Below are 19,625 nucleotides of genomic sequence, written 5' to 3' on the forward strand. Positions count from 1 at the left end.
AGGAGGGGTGGGAGGTGACAAAGAGAGGATCTGGGAAAGCCTGCCGGAAGGAAGCAAGAAAGACCAACTGCACCAAGAGACCAGGTCCACTACTATCCAGACCCCGACCCCAGCTTCTCACGTGACGCAGGGGCAGAGGTCAAGCAGCCTAAACCTCAGACTCTCGCGCGCGAGGAGCTGGGGCCCACGTCACCAGCTAGCGGACGTCCCCGCCCCCCTTAGCCCCGCCCCCTCCCGTCCTCACTCTCCTTCCTCCCCCCCCTCCTCCTCCCCGGAGCCCCGCCCCCGCCGCCGGCGCGTGACGCGGCGGGCGCCGTGCGTGGCGACGCAGGGACGCCCCGCGGCGCGGCGTCGGAGGCGGAAGTGGCGCGGCCGTCGCTCTGGGGCTCTCACTGCCGGCTCCGGGCGCCGTGAGGAGCCTCCCGCCCGCCCGCCAGCCCGCCCGCCCGTCAGCCCGCCCGCCGCGTCTCCTGCCCTCGCTGCCCCTCCATGTGCCCAGGCGCCGCCGCTCCGCCTCGGGCCGCCGCTCACCCCGGGGTCTATGGAAGTGATGGAAGGACCCCTCAACCTTGTGAGTGGCCGCGGGCTGGCGGGGGAACGCGGGCGGAGGGACAACAACCCGGATCGTCCGGGGGAACCGCACCGAGCTGGGCGGTGGCGGCGGTGGCGGTGGTGGTGGTGGCGGTGGTGGGGGACGGACCTCGACCCCCGGGGCCCAGGCCGCTCCCTCGGGGCCCGTCGCTTCTGCCCTGCTGGGACCGCGTCCCGGCGCCACGTAGCCGCCTTGCAGGCCGCGGGCAAAGTCGGGGTGTCCGGGCCGCACCTCCCTCACCCCCACCCACCCCCATCTCCAGGCTGCCCTCCCAGCTGCGCCAACCGAAGGTCCCTTGGAAACAGCTGGATAGGAGCCACAGTCCCCTCCGCCGCAGCCCAGTCTCATTGCTTTAGGTCTCTTGAAAGTACCAGAGAGGTTCGCTTTCTCGGAAAAAGCACAGGGACCACCCCGGTCCTTATTGTTTTAGGCAGAAAAAAAAAAAAAAGGCCTCTCCCAGACAACTCCCCCCCCCCCCAACCCCAAACCGCTCGCAGAGTTGTTTTTTTTTTTTTTTTTCCTCCCAAAGAGTGGTCACACCGGGCGTCTTTGGGTTTCCTGGGAAAGGTTCACGTAATTGAGATGCAGACGTCTGATCTCTTAGCGTTGCAGACTAGAACTTTGAAGTCCCAAGTTTGTAGGTGGTTTTTGATGTGGGGTTGCGAACAAGACCGCGGAGGATTGATTTCTCTCTTTGGAACTCGGCCCTGCTGGCTTGGAAGAGCCTGGTGCTCCGTGCTGTGCAGAAAAGCCCGAGCCTGTGGTTTGAGAGTATAGATTTCTGGAGCCAGAAATCTGCTTGGATTTGAACTCTGGCTTAGTCACCTAATAGCTTCGGGACCTTGAGCAAGCATTTTCACCTCGTTTTCTTTTCCAGGTTTCTTGTGAGGATTAAAGACGTACACAGATACTAGGCACGTAGAACTGTGCTTTTTAGATAGAAGGTTGGAGGATTTAGCCACTCTTATAATGAGACCATAAAGCCCTTGACCTTTCACTTTAATGAGATTTGGACTTGAGCTTGACCGCCTGAGAGTGATCACCTCGCTGGAGCCAGGTTAGCAGCTCTGAGGAGCCCATCCCAGAGTTACTAAGTTAGGTCCTGCATCCATCTCTAAGTTGTTTACACTTAAGGTCGATTGGGCTAGATTGGTGAGTTTTTGAAAGCCTGGGGAACATCTTGCACCTCTTGTTTTTAAGAGAGCTCGAATGGTCAATACAGTTTGCGGTGAGGCGTGGATGGCTCAATACTGAAACTCCACAGGAAGATTATTCGTCGGAGCCAGCTGTTTACAAAGTGCTTCAAAGTTCAAGTGTCCTTGCAGAGCCATCCCTGGTTCAGTTCCAGGTAGCTTCACTTTATTTGGCAGCAGGGTGTAGCATGACCCTAGCTAACTACTCAACTAGTGTGTTGTGGCTTAGGAGAGGACAGAAACTGGGTTTCAGTGGGAGGTGGAGCACCAAGTGCTCAGTCTAGGAAAAATTAGGTAAAGGATGGCAGCAGCGCTTTTATTTATCTGCTGTTCGCCTGAGCCGGCTCACCCTGTTGCCTAGGCTGGTCTCAAGCACTGGATCATCCTCCTTTGTAAATGCTGGGATTCCAGGCCCATGCCTCCATGCCCTGGTGAGTTGTTTTTTGTTTGTTTGTTTTTGTTAAATAGGTAAATTAGGCTAGCACAATTTCATTATCCCGTCTTAAAATTTATGTGTCAAACTTCAGAAACGTGGCAGCTTGAATTTTTAAGCCATTTGAGATTTTGCTTGCATGAAGAGTGTTGCAAAGTAGCAGTGGTAAGCCTCTGTTAGAGAGTATGTGTGTGTTTCACATGTGTGTATGTGTGTGTTTCACGTGTGTGTGTATGTGTATGTGTGTGTTTCACATGTGTGTATGTGTGTGTTTCACGTGTGTGTGTATGTGTATGTGTGTGTTTCACATGGGTGGAAATCAGGACAACTTGGGAGCATCAGTTCTCCGCAGTGTGGGTTTGGGGTTTGAACTCAGGTAACCAAGTTGGTGTCGAGTGTCTTTATCCCCTGAGCCCTAGACTTAAAGTTTTGAAGATAGTCTCTCTCTCTCTCTTTTTCTTTTTTCTTTTTTGATTGTCAGTGAATAAAGCACAGTATCTTGTTTACTCAACATTAAAAGTAGCTCTGAATTTTGTGACTTAATGAGTCTCTTTGTAAATTCTAGTACACTATACAAGTTTATCATTGGTGTGTACTACAGATTCATAATATAAGGACTTCACTACTGTACATGGGTTTAGAGCCCTATGTCCTCAGAGCATCCTTGGAATTTAGTAAGAATTGTTTGAGAGATTTATTGATGAACATGCCTGAATTGAGGGAAATTAAATAATCGCTTAGGTCAGTGACTTAAGTACATTTTGCATTCCAACTCACTATGACCTGTTTCTAGCAATACTTCCATATTAGTGTACTTGTCATTTTCATGGGTCTATATTGAGCCATATGTCACCACTGCCTCTGCTGTGGAGTTTCATTGTTAGGGTCATAGCAGGGCTAATTTTTTCACAATGAATTTTCAGGACATGGAAAAGACTAGTTTGAATTAGTGCTACACTTTAGGATGTAGCTGTTACAGATGTGCTAGCTCTCTAAGTTTCAGAGTTGGTCAAGAGAAATTTTATTTCCCTTGAAGGAAAAAGTCTTTCAATTCTGGATAAATTTGTTCTATCAAGTTTTCTCCTGTGTGTTATTTGCTTATTTGAGGTAGGGTCATAAGACCAGGCCACAGTGTATAGTTCAGGCTAGCTTCCAACCTGTGATCCTCCTGCCTCAGTTTCCTCAGCACTGTGATGACAAGCCTGTACCACCACACACAGCTTGTTCATTTTTAATGTGGAAAGATTGTAACTTATAAAATCACATAGTGTGTGTTAGGTAATTTTTTTCCATGCATTCAGTTTTGGCATTCAGCTGGTAGCAAATGGTCGTCAGAACTTCCGTGAGATAATTTCCAGTGCTGCTAGCTTGGGTAGTGATGTCAGACCTCAGCGTGCATGACTGTTGTTCCTGCTTTGCATGCTGTGGCTGCTGCAGGCTGTGCCCATGTGACCGCACAGCCACACGTGTTTTGTTGTGCTGTTTATATGTTCATCCTTGAGTCAGTCACACCTGTTTTCTCTCTGTTCAGGCTTAAGAGTGCTGGGAGTGTCTGTTGGAAACCTGAGCTTCTTTCTGGAGTACTTAGTTCTTACTTTGCCTGAAGTGGTTAATGCTTTCAGGCATCTCATACAAGGAAAAGATTCCTATCGTGGGCTAAGGAATGCCCACCTTTTATGTAGCTGAAGTCTTTGTAACTGTCTTATGCCAGGTGTGTTAGAATTAAAATCTTTAAAGAAAAAATAGGCTATTTTAATCCCTTTTGTGTTACCCCAAAAATAACCTAAGGAAAATAAATCCTGTGCCATAGGCAGGGTTGGACTTTGGGATGGGGATTGGTGGTAATGGAGTGCTAATTTATAGCCAACAATTAGTAAATGGTAGGGCTTCATTATTCTCTTGTTTCTCTTGCCTTAGTAGCTAGATGAGCTATTCTACCGATGCTATAGATTATGACATTGAAATGCAGAATAAATTGAGATAGTGGGGTTCGAAAGTTAGAATCTAAAATAAATCATTGAGCTTTGTGTTAGGGCATTATTTCCTCATCTGCTTTACCTGTGATCTGCACTGAGAAGTCCTTACAGATTGATAAGTCAGTTTTGTGTGTAATACTGCCAAGCTTTCTATATTATGGAATATATCTTGGGTTTCTGCAGAAACATGGGCCTCTCACATTTCACACTAAATAAAACCAAACTATAACTTTTTCTTGTATATGAGGTGCTGTAATACTTACTGTTGGATGGCTTAAAGTGTGTGTGTGTGTGAGAGAGAGAGAGAGGGGGGGGGGAGTTTTGCCTTCATGTATGTTTGTACACCACATATGTGCCTGGTGCCTTTGGGCCAAAAGAGGTCATTAGGTCCCCAGGAAGTGGAGTTTCAGACCTTAGTGAGCCACCATGTGGGTGCTGAAAATCAAACTTAGTTCCTCTGGAAGAGTAGCCTGTGCTCTTACTGCTTAGCTGTCTCTCTAGCCTCTGGATTTTTTAATACTATCAGAATTCACCAAATTGATTTCATAACCTGTCATGAGAATCCTATACTAGATTCTCACCGTCTACACAGCAGGTGATGACAGTTTTGGAAAAACAAGAACAAGCTCAACTAGAAACTGACGGGAGGAAGAAGCCGATAGACAAAGTAGCACAAGGGGAAAGTTGGTCTTCAGAGTTGAGATGAGGTCCTCAAGTTCACCGGAGCACTTACCACCACTTTAATTGTTCTCAAAAGACTTGATACCTGTCCTAGTGACTGGGACAGGGGCATAAGGATACCGTTTCTCCTTTGCTCCCAGTTGAAGACCATACCTGTCAGGAATACAGTAGCTATCCTCTGCCTTCTTTCTAATATTTGGAATGGTGTTTTCTTTTCCTCTTAATATAGCACTTCCTCCAGATTAGAAATTAATAAATTGGAAGATACAGAAGATACTCTAATTTATAACCTTGGAGGGTTTTTGTTTTGTTTTGAGACAAGATTTTTCTGTGTCCTGGCACTTGCTATGTAGACCAGGCTGGCCTCCAACTGACAGAGCTCTGCCCCTGAGTATGCTGGCACTATAGGCGAGCACCACCGTGCTGAGAAAGCTAGCCCTGAACTTGCATTTTTAAAGCAGCCTGAAGAAGCAAAAAATCCTTGAGAGTAAATTCATTGACTTAGTAACCAATTGTAGTTTCTAGGATTTTTGTTGGTTTTAGATAATGGAAGCTCACTCCTATTAGCTTAAGTCCAAAGAGATGCTGCCCAAAGAAAGGGGCAGGAAGAACAGTGTACAATGTCCAAGAGCCTGTGGAGTCTGGAACTTAGGAGTAGGATTCCTTTGATAGGCTTTGGACTGTTTCACTTTCTTCAGGCCTGTGTTTCTGCCTGGCCACTCTCAGAATGTCATGTAGTTAAAACCATTTCAAGTTTTATTGCTGTACTTGCTTTCTGAACCCAGGTTTGAAAATCCAGGGTTTGGGATTCTTTTTAAAGTGTCCAGAAAGCCAGGCAGTATAAGAATGTGGTCCCTGCTATAAGAATCACAGTTGCTGAGGAAAAGCAGTGTACAGAAAGAGGTAGGTTGTGTTTTGATTTTCTAGTTTTTTTTTGTTGTTGTTGTTTTGTTTGTTTGTTTTGAGACAGGGTTTCTCTGTGTAGCTTTGCGCCTTTCCTGGATCTCACTCTGTAGACCAGACTGGCCTTGAACTCAGAGATCGCCTGCCTCTGCCTCCCGAGTGCTGGGATTAAAGGTGTGTGCCACCACTACCCAGCTTTGATTTTCTAGTTTTTACTTTGAATTTCTAAAGAAACATATTCATGGATTTATTTTAATGGCTGTAATCGTACCAATAACAGTATTTAAACAGATCAGTTTTTAAGTGGGAATCCTAAAGAGTCTTTAAAAAAAATAACAATAACTATCAAAATAGGTTTCTATAGTATTGTCTACCTTTTTATTACCATTTGTCTAGAGACAGGGTCTCATGTAGCTCAGGCTGGTCTCAAACTCATTATGTAGCTAGGGATGGCTTTGAATTCCTCATCCTTCACCACTTCCCAAGGACCAGGATTATAGGTGTGCACCACCATGCCTGGCAAACATGGAGCTGAGACAATGTCTTAAGTTGCAGGCTGGCCTCTAACTTGTGATCCTGCTTCAGCCTCCTTAGGGCTGGGATTAGAGGTGTGAGCCATCATCTGTGACGTCTTGGATTGCACTTTATCCTTGCTCCTTGTTTCTGATCTATCCTTCCTTCCTTCCTTCCTTCCTTCCTTCCTTCCTTCCTTCCTTCCTTCCTTCCTCCCTTCCTCCCTTCCTCCCTTCCTCCCTTCCTCCCTTCCTCCTCTTTTTTTTCTTCTCCTTTTCTTTTCTTTCTTTCTTTCTTTCTTTCTTTTTTTTTTTTTTTTGAGACAGAATTTCTCTGTAGACACCTGACTGTCCTGGAATTCACTCTGTAGAACAGGCTGACCTCCAACTCAGAGATCCTCCTGCCTCTGCCTCCCAAGTGCTGGGATTAAAAGTGTGCACCATTGTGCCTGGCTTGTCCTTGATTCTTTCTTAAGATGTGTCCATGATTCTCAGTCACAGCCTCACCTCAGTAGATTTGCAAACCCTACTGCAAAACTACAGGCTGAAAACCTGCATTTTAACCAGATGCCCAAATGGTTTGAATTCTCTTTGCAACTCCTAAACAGTGACCAGGTTCAGATTTATTACTGAGTAAGTAAACAACTTAGCTGGGTTAGAGTGAGAGTCAGAACTTGATCCTAGAGCACCTTGGCTCTTGGTAGGGTTGGGTCTGCTGTACTGTCCTTGTTATGAGGTGCTGTGGGGTTTCACATAAGTTTTCTTTTGTGAAAGAAAAGCTGTGGACTTTTAAATTTTTTTAGAGCTCAAAAAAGGTGAAGGCACCTGCATGTGATCCCTTCATTCACTCTTCTGTTTCTGCTTCCTCCCTAAGACCTTGTTGATTGAATACCACTGTTGATTGCAGATCATCTGCCAGCTTTCATTGTTTGTACAGTCTTCTCAAAAGATGTGCCCTTTCATCTGGGAGCAGTGCACATTTGTACTCCCAGCGTGTAGGAGGAGGTAGAGGCAAGAGAACCAGGATTTCAAGGCCAGACATAGGATCCTATCTCAAAAATCTGCTCCATCCCACTTCAAATGTTTTACCTGAATACTAGAAAATATTTAGGTGCTCAGAACATACTTTTTGCTCATTCCAAGCCTCCATGGTTAAAATTAACCTATTATTTTAAGCCTCTATTCATAAATTGAGATTTAGGGGAAAGTTTGCATAATTGCTATTTGAAGAATAAAAGCCCTCTGGAACAATGAGGAGGGATGATCTTGCCTTTAAAAACAGTTTGTTTCTTCTTTACAGAAGTAGAAGTAGGGAAATACAAGCAGAAGTGCTGGTTTCTGTTTCTGTCTTCACCTTTGCTTTGTTTTGAGTCTCACTCAACAAACAAGCCCAGCATGTATTTGTAATGTCAGTTGCAAAAGTGATTTCCATGAAGCAGTTATGGTACAGTTCATGAAAAGCCTTCAAGATAAGTCATTTTACACCTGACAGAACAGATTAATGTTTTCACTTAAAAAACACATAAAAACCAAAACCCAAACCCAAACCCATAGAATTTATCATTTTAATCATTTTTATGGGCATAGTTCAATAAGGTTAAATATATTCATATTGTGGTAAGATGCCCCTTCCCTTTTAAGACTGAATAGATTCCCTTGAGCAGACATACTCTCCTTGATTTGTCTATACCTCTGTTGTGAATATTTGCATCGGTCCCTGAAATGAATGATAAACAATGCTGGTTACCTCGTGGAAAGGTCATGGTCACGACAGAACCCGGTATTCGTGTCAGAGCTTTATTAGGAGGAAGAGGGGTGTGTGTGTGGGGGGGAGGGGTAAGAGAACCAAGCCAGAGAAGGAGCACATGCAGAGAGCAGAGAGGGAGGGAGGGAGAGGGGGGGGGGTCTACCTTCAGCTTTTTAAGGGTTCCCAGTGAACATGCACAGGCCGGCTTACGGAGCTACACCACACATGCACTGATTGCGTGACCACACAGCGTGCATGTAGTTACCAGCGCACACTGATGATGTAAGATGCAAGACCCTTTGCTTAACTCCTAAACTGTGCATGTGCGGTCATGCAGCTGGAGTAAGGGCAGAATTCTAACAGTCCCATTTTGGTTATTGTGAATAATGCTGTTGTGAACAAGGGTTACCAGTACTTCTCTCTCTCTCTCTCTCTCTCTCTCTCTCTCTCTCTCTCTCTCTCTCTGCTACAAGTAAGGCTCTGAGACATTTTTGTTCTCCATTGCTATGATAAACACCATGAATGTGGTGGTTTGAATGAGAATGCCCCAATAGACTCAAATATTTGCACAGAAGGGTTAGGAGGTGTGGTCTTCTTGGAGTAGATGTGGCCTTGTTGGAGGAGGTGTCTTTGGGGATGTCTTTGATATTTCAAAAGCCCACTCCAGTCCCAGTCTCTGCCTGCTGCCTGTGGATCAGGATGTAAAGTTCTTAACTACTGGCCCAACACCATGATTGCTGCTTCCCCACTGTGATAATTATAGACTAACCCTCTAAAACTAAGCAAGTCTCAGATGCTTCCTTTTATTAGAGTTGCCCTAGTCATGGTATCTCACTGCCTCAGTAGAATAGTAACCAAGACAGTGGCCAAGATCAGTGTAGGGAAGAAAGCTGATGACTTAACAGCCTGTAGTCCATCGTCCAGGCAAGTCAGGGCAGGAACTGAAGCTGAGCCCATGGAAGCATGCTCCTTACTTGGTTGCTCCTCATGGCTTGCTCAGACCTGCTTTCTTAACCCCAGACCAACTGCCCAGGGGTGGCCCTGCCCCTTGTGTACTGGGCCCTTCCACCTCAGTCATTATAGGCTTGCCTACAGGCCACTCTGAGGGTGTGATATCAGTTGAGGTTCCTTCTTCCCAGATAACCTAAGCTTGTGTTAGGTTGATTTAAAAACAGCCACCACATCCACCATGCACATGCTTGCATGCCTGTCTTTTTGTTTGAGAAGAGGTCCCACTCTGGCATTGAACTCACTTCTCTTCCCTTACTCCTGAGTGCTGTAATCACAGGTATGCACCTGCCCCAGACCTTTCTTTGTTTCGTAAAGAAGCTTTGCTAAGCCATCTGTAGGCTTGTTAAGAGAGGAAAGCCCATGCTGGTTAGGAACTTTGTCCCATCCTGTGTGCCTGACTGTTTTCCCTCCCCCTTCTATTGCTTTCTTGTTCCCTTCTATCTAAATAGTATAATCTTAATATAAGTTACTGGCCTTGTTAAGGAAGAGAAGGAAACAGGTCGACAAAGCTATGTATTCAAGCTCTTTTGTTGTTGCAGTTTGTGATCTATTTATTGTGTATACAGTGTTCTGTCTGCATGTATGCTGGCAGGCCAGAGAGGGTGCCAGATCTCATTATTGATGGTTGTGAGCCACCATGTGGCTGCTGGGAATTGAACCTGGGGCTTCTGGAAGAACAGCCATTGCTCTTAACCTCTGAGCCATCTCTGCAGCCCATAGTTTGTGATCTAACAGCCAGCCTCATAAGTGCTAGCCAGGTGCTCTGTCCTGAGCTATATATATCTTCACCTTTGGAGGATTCATTCATTCATTCATTCACTCACTAACTTATTAATTTATTTATTGCCATTCTTGTAATGAACTGAAAGCCTTGCCATGTTAGACAGATGTTTTACCTTTTGGGTTTTTTTGTTTGTTTGTTTGTTTTTTTGAGACAGGGTTTCTGTGTACTTTGTGCCTTTCCTGGAACTCGCTTTGGAGACCAGGCTGGCCTCGAACTCACAAAGATCCGCCTGCCTCTGCCTCCTGAGTGCTGGGATTAAAGGCATGCGCCACCACCGCCCGGCCTCCTTTGGTCTTTTATGACATAGACTTGCTGCATTGATCAGACTAACCTGAGCTAGCTAGGAGATGACTTTGCTCCTCCTGAGAGCCAGCATTACAGGTGTGTGGCTCTATGGCTGGAGGCTTTGGGAAACTTGAAGTATCCATGTAAGGAAAGTACTGTTTAATCCATATACCTCTACAGTAGGGATATCTAAGCCCTTTGATTTTTAGATCCTCTTAAGTTTGCCTCTTTTTTTTATGAATTGTACATGAAGAAATATTAATATTAAATATTAATATCAGAATCCTTCAACTGCATATTTTTTAGAATTTTAAGGCAAGTAGTTTTTTAATGTTTAAAGGGAAGAATGAACAGCTATAAGAGAAGTTTGAATTTTTCATAATATGTTTCTTGGTTAAAGTCTTTAGACTATACAGACTATTGAAAGTACAAAATGTTTATTTGAAATATCTAGTTAAATATCAAGAAAGTGCATGTTTTGAGTAATACCCGGGATTGTAACTCTTTTGGTTACTCTGAGCTGTGGAAGAATAGAGGTCATTTAGCAGTTAGAACCGATAACTGAAGACGGTTATGGGTACCGATAACTGAAGACGGTTATGGGTAGAGAGGAGTTGCCAGTTCCTATCAGATGATATGGTTCTAGGCTTGGCTCCTTGCATAGTATAGTTCGTTTGTTTTTGGGGTTTTTGTTTGTTTGTCTTTCAAGACAGGGTTTCTCTGTGTAACAACCCTGGTCCTGGAACTCACTCTGTAGACCAGGCTGGCCTTGAACTCACAGAGATCTGCCTGCCTCCGCCTCCCGAGTTCTGGGATTAAAAGTATGCACCACCACCACCTGGCTAAAAGATTGTTTTTTTAAAGTCTTATTTTATAATTTGGAGTAACACAGAATGTTTGTCTTCTAGGCTCACCAACAGAGCCGACGAGCAGACCGTTTGTTAGCTGCTGGGAAATACGAAGAGGCCATTTCTTGTCACAAAAAGGCTACAGGTATTTTTCTTAAGAAATACTAGATAGAGCTATTGGCAGACTGAGGCCAGGAGTAGTGCCATGATTTGGAGGCCAGCTTAGACTGCCAAGTGAAATCCTATCACAAAACAAAAGGAACAAGAATACTTTGTTATTGGTAATTGTCATTTAGCTCTGGTGTGTGTGTGTGTGTGTGTGTGTGTGTGTGTGTGTGTGTGTGTACATACAGTATACACACATACTGTATCTACTATTGCTAAATGTCATTTAGTTATTGGCTTTCTGGGGCTGGAGATGGAGCATAGTGTAAGCATTCACTTAGCATTCATTGGTTTCTTATCAGAGACCCAAATAGAGACCCAAATTTCTGAGTTAGCTTCTTCATAATCGATCTGAGTGCCCTGTTTTCCAGAGCTTGTGTCTCATTGACAATGGGTGGAATGGTCGTGTCTGTTCTAGAACAAGGTCTGCTAGGAAGCACTTTTCCTTCCCTTCTGACAAGAGCAGAGTTCTTTCCTGCAGGGAAAAGGATGTTATTTTACTGTTGAAATACAGAGTCACAGTGGGCACTGCTTTAGGTAAATCTTTGGTATGTTGTGCCTGTAAGTAATTGTTGAGAGAGAATATGTTTTGATTCCGGGCCTTGCTTAGCTAGCTCTTGATATCCTAGTACTCATATAGCCTAGGTTACTTCCCAGACTTGAGCACTCCTCCTGCCTCCGCCTCCTGAAGTGCTTGGATCAAAGGTATGTCCTAGGCACACCCAGCTGAAAACAATTGAAATTAGTTGTGTTAGTGAGTGGCTCACACCTGTAATCCTCACGCTTTGGTGAGAGGTGGGAACTTCCCACAGTTTGACCCCAGCTGTGACTCTACAGCCAGTCTCTTTCCTAAAACCACCACCAACGAAGAATTAGCTTTACCATTGTAGTATGCCCATGTGTCTGCTGTCTAGGTTTTGAGTACATAACTGGGCATCTCAGAAATATTTTGAGTATTTTTATGTTTGGTGTAGTTTTCTACAGCATGAAACTAGTGGTCTTAAATCTCTCCTCAACCATATTATTAACCAGATGGTTGACTTGTAGTAACTCCCATGATAGACCAGGTTTAAGAAAACCATGATATGGATGAGAGCCCTGGTTCATTAACCTTAGTGAATTAGGTTTCCTGTGTATGTCATAGGTTAAAGTGGAGTGAATCATCGAATGTTGTGCACTAAGTGCAAGATATTCTGAAGAACGTGAAGAGAGGAAAAACATCATTCCTAAGATCTTTTGTCTTTGAAGACTTGAACAACTATGTGAGACTAGGCAAAGTAGCTCGGTGGTAGAGAACCTGCAAATAAATAGGTTTGGTGGTGGTTCTTACTATTTACTTAACATCTACTTTTACTATTAGCCTTGCATTATAATTGCCAGTATTGTTAAGATTTTTCTGAACACAATAGGACTGATAGACATGAACTCACAGAGACTGACAGCATGCATAAAACCTCTACAGGTTCAAACCAGAAAATCCCAGCACTGAGAAAGGGAAGTGAACTCTAACCAAGAAGCTGTTGCAGTTGATACCTGCTGGGGAAGGGAAAATGGATTTTCTCTAGTGCCGTGCCATGGGAATATCAACCACACGCCATGGCAGGCCCCAGGCCCAGGAGCAGCTGACCAGCTTAAAACAGACCTCATGCTTTGGGGAGTGTGGGGTTGAGCATTTTAATTTTGTTTTGATATTTTTTTTTGTCTTACTGGTTTTTGTTTTGTTTTTTCTTTGAGAGAGTGAAAACGTGAAGTTGGGTGGGTAGGGAAGTGGAAAGGATCTGGGAGGGGTTGGGAAGGGAAAGAAAATATCAAAATATATGAAAAAAAATTCAGTAAAAAAAATTTTTTTGAGATAGTCCTTTCATAGATTTCAGTATTAGATTATCAAAGTGAGGGAACCAAGTTTTCATCTTTTCAATTTTAAAGTAATACTGATTTTATATTTATGTGGACATGGATGCCTGCTTGTTTATGTGTGCTACATTTGTGCAGGTGCTCATGGAGGTAAGAGGACATTGGATCCCTGGAACTGGAGTAACAACCCTATGTGGGTGCTGGGAGCCAAATCTGGGTCCTTTTAAAGAGCAGTAGTGCTCTTGACAGCCCAGCCATTTTTCCTTCCCCTTTTTCTTTAAAATAACTTTTTTCTTTTTCTTCTTGTACCAGCTCTAAGACTTTATTGTGGGAAATCTCTAAAGTGGTAGTGTGGTCCTTGCTGAATTTTTTGCACTTGTGGGTTATCCGTAGGTATATATGTAAGTTTCAGGGCTCTGCCAAGGTCAGCATTTCCAGTTGTTTTAAACTTGATTTTGTAAAAGCTAGTCTAATTGTTAAGTTGGTGGTTTAAAGCAAAATGTAGTTCAGAGGAGACAAGTGTATACAGACAATATGAGAGGGATGTCACAAGAAAATTCCATAGTGTATCCAAGCGATAGCAGAGCACTGGATAGAATGTCACAACAGGTCTGCAAACAGATGGACAAAAGGGAAAGAGATAGAATGCAGCTTGACAGATGTATGCCAAGAGTAAAGGGCCGGGGAGAGTCGAAGAGGAGTGTATAATCCTGGCCAGTATGGCTGGAGCAAAGACGATAGTTCATCTTTTTTCCTGGAGAAGAAACAGCTAATTTGAATCTCAAGGTTGCTAGAACCTAGCAGACAGGAAATTTTAAGTCGTGAAATTTAAAAAAATCTCTCAAAGTATTTGGATTAAGACCAGATAGCAGTGTTGTAATATCTGCAAAGGGAAATTAGTGTAAAGATCAGAGGTTCCAAAAGGTTTACAGTGAGCGAGAGCTTGATCCATTATTAGTAATACTTGTTATTTCATTCTGATTATTCCAGAAAGACTTTAAAATACCTTACAGAGGAACATATAGCAGAATGCAGAAGCTAAAAACAAGTAGATGAGGAAAGCCATGAAAAGCTAAAACGGGAAAGGACTGTAAGTGTAATTTATAAATGAATTTGAGTTCCTGAGTATTGTAGAACTTGCTCTTGGTTTTGTATTAGTCAGGGTTACATTTTTGTCTGAACCCTCCTGAGCCTGGACATTATTCTCTGCATTCTGGTCAGCATTCTGGTTGCTGTGTTCTCACCACAACTGCCCACTAAGCTCCGCATACAGCCTTTGAAGCTGCCTTCTGTAGCCTCCCTTCTCCACAGTTCCAAACTTGTGTAGATGAGTGCCAGTGACCTCTGCATAGTATCGTCAGGCAGAGTCACACAGTGACCCCACTTTTGGGCTCTCGTTTTCAGGGTTAAGGTTCCAGCATTGTGACAGAACTAACTGAGAAGAATGAACTTGATTTTATTTGTGTGTGTGCGGGAGGGGTACACATGTGCTGTAGTATGTTTGGAGGTTAGAGGACAACTCTGGGAGTGGGATCCAAGGTTAAACTCAGGTGTCGGGCTTGTGTTACAAGTGCCTTCAGCCACTGTGCCCTCTTGACAGCTTTAGAAATTCAGTTTGGACAAGGAAAGACACGAGCAGGTAATGTGCTTGCCCCCCAGCCTGGTGACTTGAGTTTAGTCCTTGGAACCTCCCCGGTGGAAGGAGAGAGCCGATTCTCACAAGTTGTCCTCTCACTCCACACGTGTGCCATGGCATGGCAGTGAAGCCTTTAGCACTGGAGCTTCAGGGACATTCAAGATCTACCACGGACTGTGAATGCCTCAACTCAGGAAGCCGAGTCAGGAGTTTGGTTGAGTTTGAAGGCAGCCTGGGCTACATCATGAAACTAAATTTTCTTAAAAAAATTTTTTTTTAAATTTAAAATAAATTTTATTTTTGCATTTTATGGGTGTTTTGCTTGCATATATACATTTGTGCATAGTATTTATCCCCGGTGCCTGAGGAGGCCAGAAGAGGGCATTGGATCCCCTGAGATTGGAGTTATAGTTGAAAGCCAGCATGTAGATGCTGGGAATCAAACCGGAATTCTCTGGGTGAACAGCCAGTGCTCCTAACCACTGAGCCATCTCTTCAGCCCCTGAGACCCTACATCCAAATCATGTTAGCTTTCTCTTAGCACAAAGAGAAAATGTAAGGATTTGAGCATTACCTATTAAGGTTCAACAGATTAAGTCACCCAGAATTTGATCGAGGTCAAAGAGAAGTTTGACTGTCTTCATAAATCATATTCTGTCCTCAATAACTTGTACAGTGTATATTATCATATTATATATATTATCATATTATATATATTATCATATTCTTTTTTTTTTTTTTTTTGGTTTTTCAAGACAGGTTTTCTCTGTGTAGCTTTGCACCTTTCCTGGAACTCACTCTGTAGTCCAGGTTGGCCTCGAACTTAACAGAGATCTGCCTGGCTCTGTCTCCCGAGTGCTGGGATAAAAGGCGTGCGCCACCTCCTCCACCACCCGGCTTATATTAGCATATTCTAAGGTTTTTTGGGGGGTGTTGTTTAGACAGTCTGTGTAGCTTATGCTAGTTTTGAACTTGGGATCCTCCTGTGTCAACCTCTGAAATGCTGGAATTGCCTGTGTGCCACAGTGTCTGGCTTAGGGCTCTTAAGTACCTAATTAGTGGTAGGCTGTTGATATGGTGTTGGTATAGCTTAAAAACAATTGATAAAAATAGTTCTCATAGGAGACCATAATGATAGAGTACAGATATTCAGATGGACCCTCATGAATATCTATTGTTTGTTGAGCATGAGGCCTCAGTAAAACTTAATTTTGCTTCTATAGAAAAATTTTTTCTAATTGAATCTTAAGTTCCTTCATCATAAAATCTGCAAATCTTCTTGTTCTGCTTTTTGGGCCCAGGTTTGTGCTAGCCAAAGTACTCTGTCATGGCTAGATCCCCAGCCCCACCAACTTTAGAGGTTTTAAAGCCTCCAATAATTAAGGTAGGCTAGGGAATATTTCTTTATCAGTGACACTCTTTGGGGAGAAGTTAATAATGTTTTCACATTTGCCTTTTTGGCACAGTTGCTTAGAAGACCAAGTTCTGTATTGTGAGCAGTAAACACTTCATTATTAGCCTATAAATTACAAGACAATGCTGTTCATATATTAATATGTTGTTGTTGTTTTTTTAACCAGCTTATCTCTCTGAAGCCATGAAGTTGACACAGTCTGAGCAGGTGAGACATGCTAATCGTATTTGCAGTCATGTTTTGGGGGGCTGAAGAGACGGCTCAGCAGTGCAGAGAACCCAAATACGGTTCCCAGTCCTTGTGCCAGGCCGTTCACAAACACGGTCAGTCTGGGGTCTGCTACTCTCTTCTGTCCTTCCTAGGTACTGCATATGTACTCCTCCCTCCTCCATTATCAAAACAAACAAGTAAAAATCTTTGATTTTTCTTTGTCTTTTTTTCTTCTTTTTTCACTATATAGTACTTTCTGGCCTGGAGCACACTGTGTAGAGCGGGATAGCCTTGAAATCGGAGATCCATCCACCTCTGCTCCCCAGTGCAGGGCTTAAAGATATATTCTACCAATGCCCAGCTGAAAAATATTTTTTTTTTTTTAAAGATAGGTTTTCTTGTGGAGATTTGAATTGTGTAAAACCTAAAAGTTTTGTACTTTTCTCAAAACACTGAAAAATATGCAGTATTTTAGGAAGGAAATTAAAACTATATGAGCCGCCATTGGTGTTCCAGTCATGCTTTCCTGTTTCCTCTTGTTACTTACAGGCCTCAGATTGCCAGGTGTTTTCTTTACAGCCCATGAGGAGCTTTCCTAATACTCCACTGGCCTTTGACACTGGCTCACAGTGAGGGAGCAGGAATGACCCAGGGGAACCAGATAGACAACACTTTGCTTGTCAGAGGCAATTTAAATCTGAATAATTTATTTGTTTCTTGAATACCTGGACTTTGATACCTGTTTCAAGATGACTTTGTATTATCTTAACGGGTTTGGGTAAGGCCTGTGCCTAAGTCTTAAAAATACCTTCATTCTGGGGCTGGAGACCTTAAAAGCGCTGGCTGTGGTTCCCATCACCCACATGGCAGTTTGGAGTTAACAGAGGAAGCCCAGAATGGTGAATGTATATTGTTTACTTGGGCACAGCCACAACAGATACCATAGCTTCAGACCCATGGCAAGTTGGCAAAACCTTTCCCCATATGGGTCCGTCTGACAAAGGTTTCTTCCTCTGGTCCAGGATGAAGGCTGGTGTGTGCAGAAACTAGCTGCTCCAGCATTGCCCCCTGCTCTTTCCAGCGTGAGACCGCTCTGCTGCCTCAGAGAGCAGCCTGCTGCTGCCCTGTGCTGTTCTTGAAACAAACACTGAGGTGCCAGGGTGCAGTGGTAGTAGGCATGGCTCCATCGGTTTTTCTGGACCCGTGTCTGTCTGTCCTTTCTTCATTGGCTTGCCACTCTAGCCAGGGTTCCATGTGGCTCATGGCAGGGGATCTATACCTCTTGTAACCTCTACCTACTAATGCACATACACAAAATTCAATAATTCTTGAAAAATCTTTATCCAAAGTTTTTACTTTTTTCCAGTGGCCTAGGGTCAAGCTTAGGTCTTTGTACATGCTAGCGAACATGATTCCAGTGAGCTACGCCCCTAGCTAGAAAGATGATATAATGATGGGTGTCTAAGAGGGTTGGTGACTGAACTAAGGGTCCTGTAAGCATGGGCAGGGTAAAAACACTTTGCTCACACTGAACCAAACTACAGCTGATAGTGTAGACCTTGTGATGGCTGTCATACAGTGTGCAGCAAGCTTTCCAAATACCCTGTGGATTGGAAGACCACAGATGAAGGGGATCGTAGGGAAGCATGACACTTGGAGCGCAGTCCACTGTGACCGCCTGTGGCATGGCTTGTTATCTCTGTGGGTCAGGAAGCAGAACACTGGCTGTGAATCTCAAGGCCCACCACAGGCAAGCCACTCCATAGACCATACCTCCTAAAGATTCCACAACCACTCAAGCAAGTGTTCAGGCACTCGAGCCTGGGAGCTTTCTAATGTTAAGTTCTGTACGCTGACCTTTTCTTCTGCATCCCAGGCTCACTTATCACTGGAACTGCAACGGGACAGCCACATGAAACAGCTTCTCCTCATCCAGGAGAGGTGGAAGAGAGCCAAGCGGGAGGAGCGCTTGAAAGCGCAGCACAGCACAGACAGGGACGGAACTCCCCACCTGCAGGCATCTCACAAGCCCTCTGAGGACGCGGAGGGCCAGAACCCTCTTCTTCCTCAGACACACATCCCTTCCGCAGAGAAGCGCCTCCCTGAGCTTCAGGGGGTCCTTGACAGGGATCCAGACACACTGCTGTATTTACTTCAGCAAAAGAATGAGCCAACAGAACCGTGTATTGGAAGCAAAGCCCCAAAAGATGATAAAACAATTATAGAGGAGCAGGCAACCAAAATTGCAGATTTGAAGAGGCATGTGGAATTTCTTGTGGCTGAAAATGAAAGATTAAGGAAAGAAAATAAACAACTAAAGGCTGAGAAGGCCAGACTTCTGAAAGGTCCGACAGAGAAGGAGCTGGACGTTGATGCCGACTTTGTAGAGAAGTCGGAGCTGTGGAGCTTGCCACCACACTCGGAAACTGCCACAGCCTCTTCAACCTGGCAGAAGTTTGCCTCAAACACTGGGAAAGCCAAGGACATTCCAATCCCTAATCTTCCTCCTCTGGATTTCCCATCTCCAGAACTTCCTCTTATGGAGCTCTCTGAGGACATTCTGAAAGGATTCATGAATGATTAAAATGGGAAGCCATTGGAGAGGCTGGTGACACAGATAATCCAGAAAAGAATACAAAGGGAAAGAAAGTCATGCCCCAGAGGATCCCAGAACTGCTCCTTCATCTGGTATACTGTGGGAGGAGAGGCGGTGCCGGGACCTGGGAAAGTCACTGTGAAACATCACTTATCTTATGACTAAAGCTCATGTTTCCGACTGGGCAGACACTGAACTCTTGGATGGAGGTTCGCTTTCTTATGATACAAACCAAATGGCTACCTGGAATAATTTTTCAAACAGTTATTTTTCTTATCTTCAGGGTTAAATGTATAAAAGTATGTCATGTGTAATTAATCTATAATGCCATAAATGATAATGCAAAAGCTAAATATGGTGGCCTGAGAGGCTCACTTGTATTTGGAACATGCTTTCTATCATGCATTGACTGTATGCATTTTATGCACATTTTGTTTGTTGAGATACGGTGTGTAAGATACACCCTTCCAGATGGAACTGTATGTGCCACAGTTTGCACTACTCATAATATAATGATAACCTCAAGACTATCAGGAGAAATATTTACATTTCCATTTTATGAAGAAAGGAACCAAATTATTAGTTATGCTTTTTAAAAAAATTACCAGTTTACATAATTAATCAGGGTGCATTTTAAGTTCTAACTTTGTGTTATATGATGCATCATTTGTAAATTCGGAGGAATTCTCCTTTGTTCTGAATGATGCATGTGTGAAAGTAATGCTAGTTAGCAGTATTTGATTGTAAGAAATCAATAAAGTAATTGTGTTTCATACCCTCGTTGA

The 19,625-nt window shown here is 43.9% G+C and overlaps 1 protein-coding gene across 7 annotated transcripts; it reads left to right on the top strand.

The window, feature by feature from the left end:
* The first annotated feature begins 341 nt into the window (after window positions 1–341).
* On the top strand, window positions 342–19,620 carry Nrbf2 (nuclear receptor binding factor 2). 7 transcript variants are annotated; one of them, XM_076557070.1, is made up of 4 exons: window positions 342–571; window positions 11,026–11,110; window positions 16,201–16,241; window positions 18,121–19,620. In XM_076557070.1, the coding sequence occupies exons 1-4, from the start codon at window positions 542–544 to the stop codon at window positions 18,826–18,828; spliced, it is 864 nt and encodes a 287-aa protein (XP_076413185.1). In that variant the 5' UTR covers window positions 342–541; the 3' UTR covers window positions 18,829–19,620. The 7 variants fall into 7 exon arrangements, with proteins under 7 accessions (XP_076413185.1, XP_076413191.1, XP_076413186.1 ...); XM_076557071.1 differs by lacking the exon at window positions 342–571 and adding an exon at window positions 13,975–14,074 and having other exon boundaries at window positions 11,095–11,110; XM_076557073.1 differs by lacking the exons at window positions 342–571; window positions 11,026–11,110 and adding exons at window positions 11,652–11,667; window positions 13,975–14,074.
* The last annotated feature ends 5 nt before the right edge of the window (window positions 19,621–19,625 follow it).

Source organism: Peromyscus maniculatus, chromosome 21 (assembly GCF_049852395.1).
Source record: "Peromyscus maniculatus bairdii isolate BWxNUB_F1_BW_parent chromosome 21, HU_Pman_BW_mat_3.1, whole genome shotgun sequence".
Taxonomy (NCBI): Eukaryota; Metazoa; Chordata; class Mammalia; order Rodentia; family Cricetidae; genus Peromyscus; species Peromyscus maniculatus.

What these genes read in the sequence shown, in the direction of transcription:
- Nrbf2 (XM_076557070.1), top strand. Translation starts at nt 542, where the DNA reads ATGGAAGTGATGGAAGGACCCCTCAACCTT. An exon ending in TGGAAGGACCCCTCAACCTT is followed by an intron (nt 572 to 11,025) that starts GTGAGTGGCCGC and finishes TTTGTCTTCTAG; the next exon opens with GCTCACCAACAGAGCCGACG. An exon ending in TTGTCACAAAAAGGCTACAG is followed by an intron (nt 11,111 to 16,200) that starts GTATTTTTCTTA and finishes TTTTTTAACCAG; the next exon opens with CTTATCTCTCTGAAGCCATG.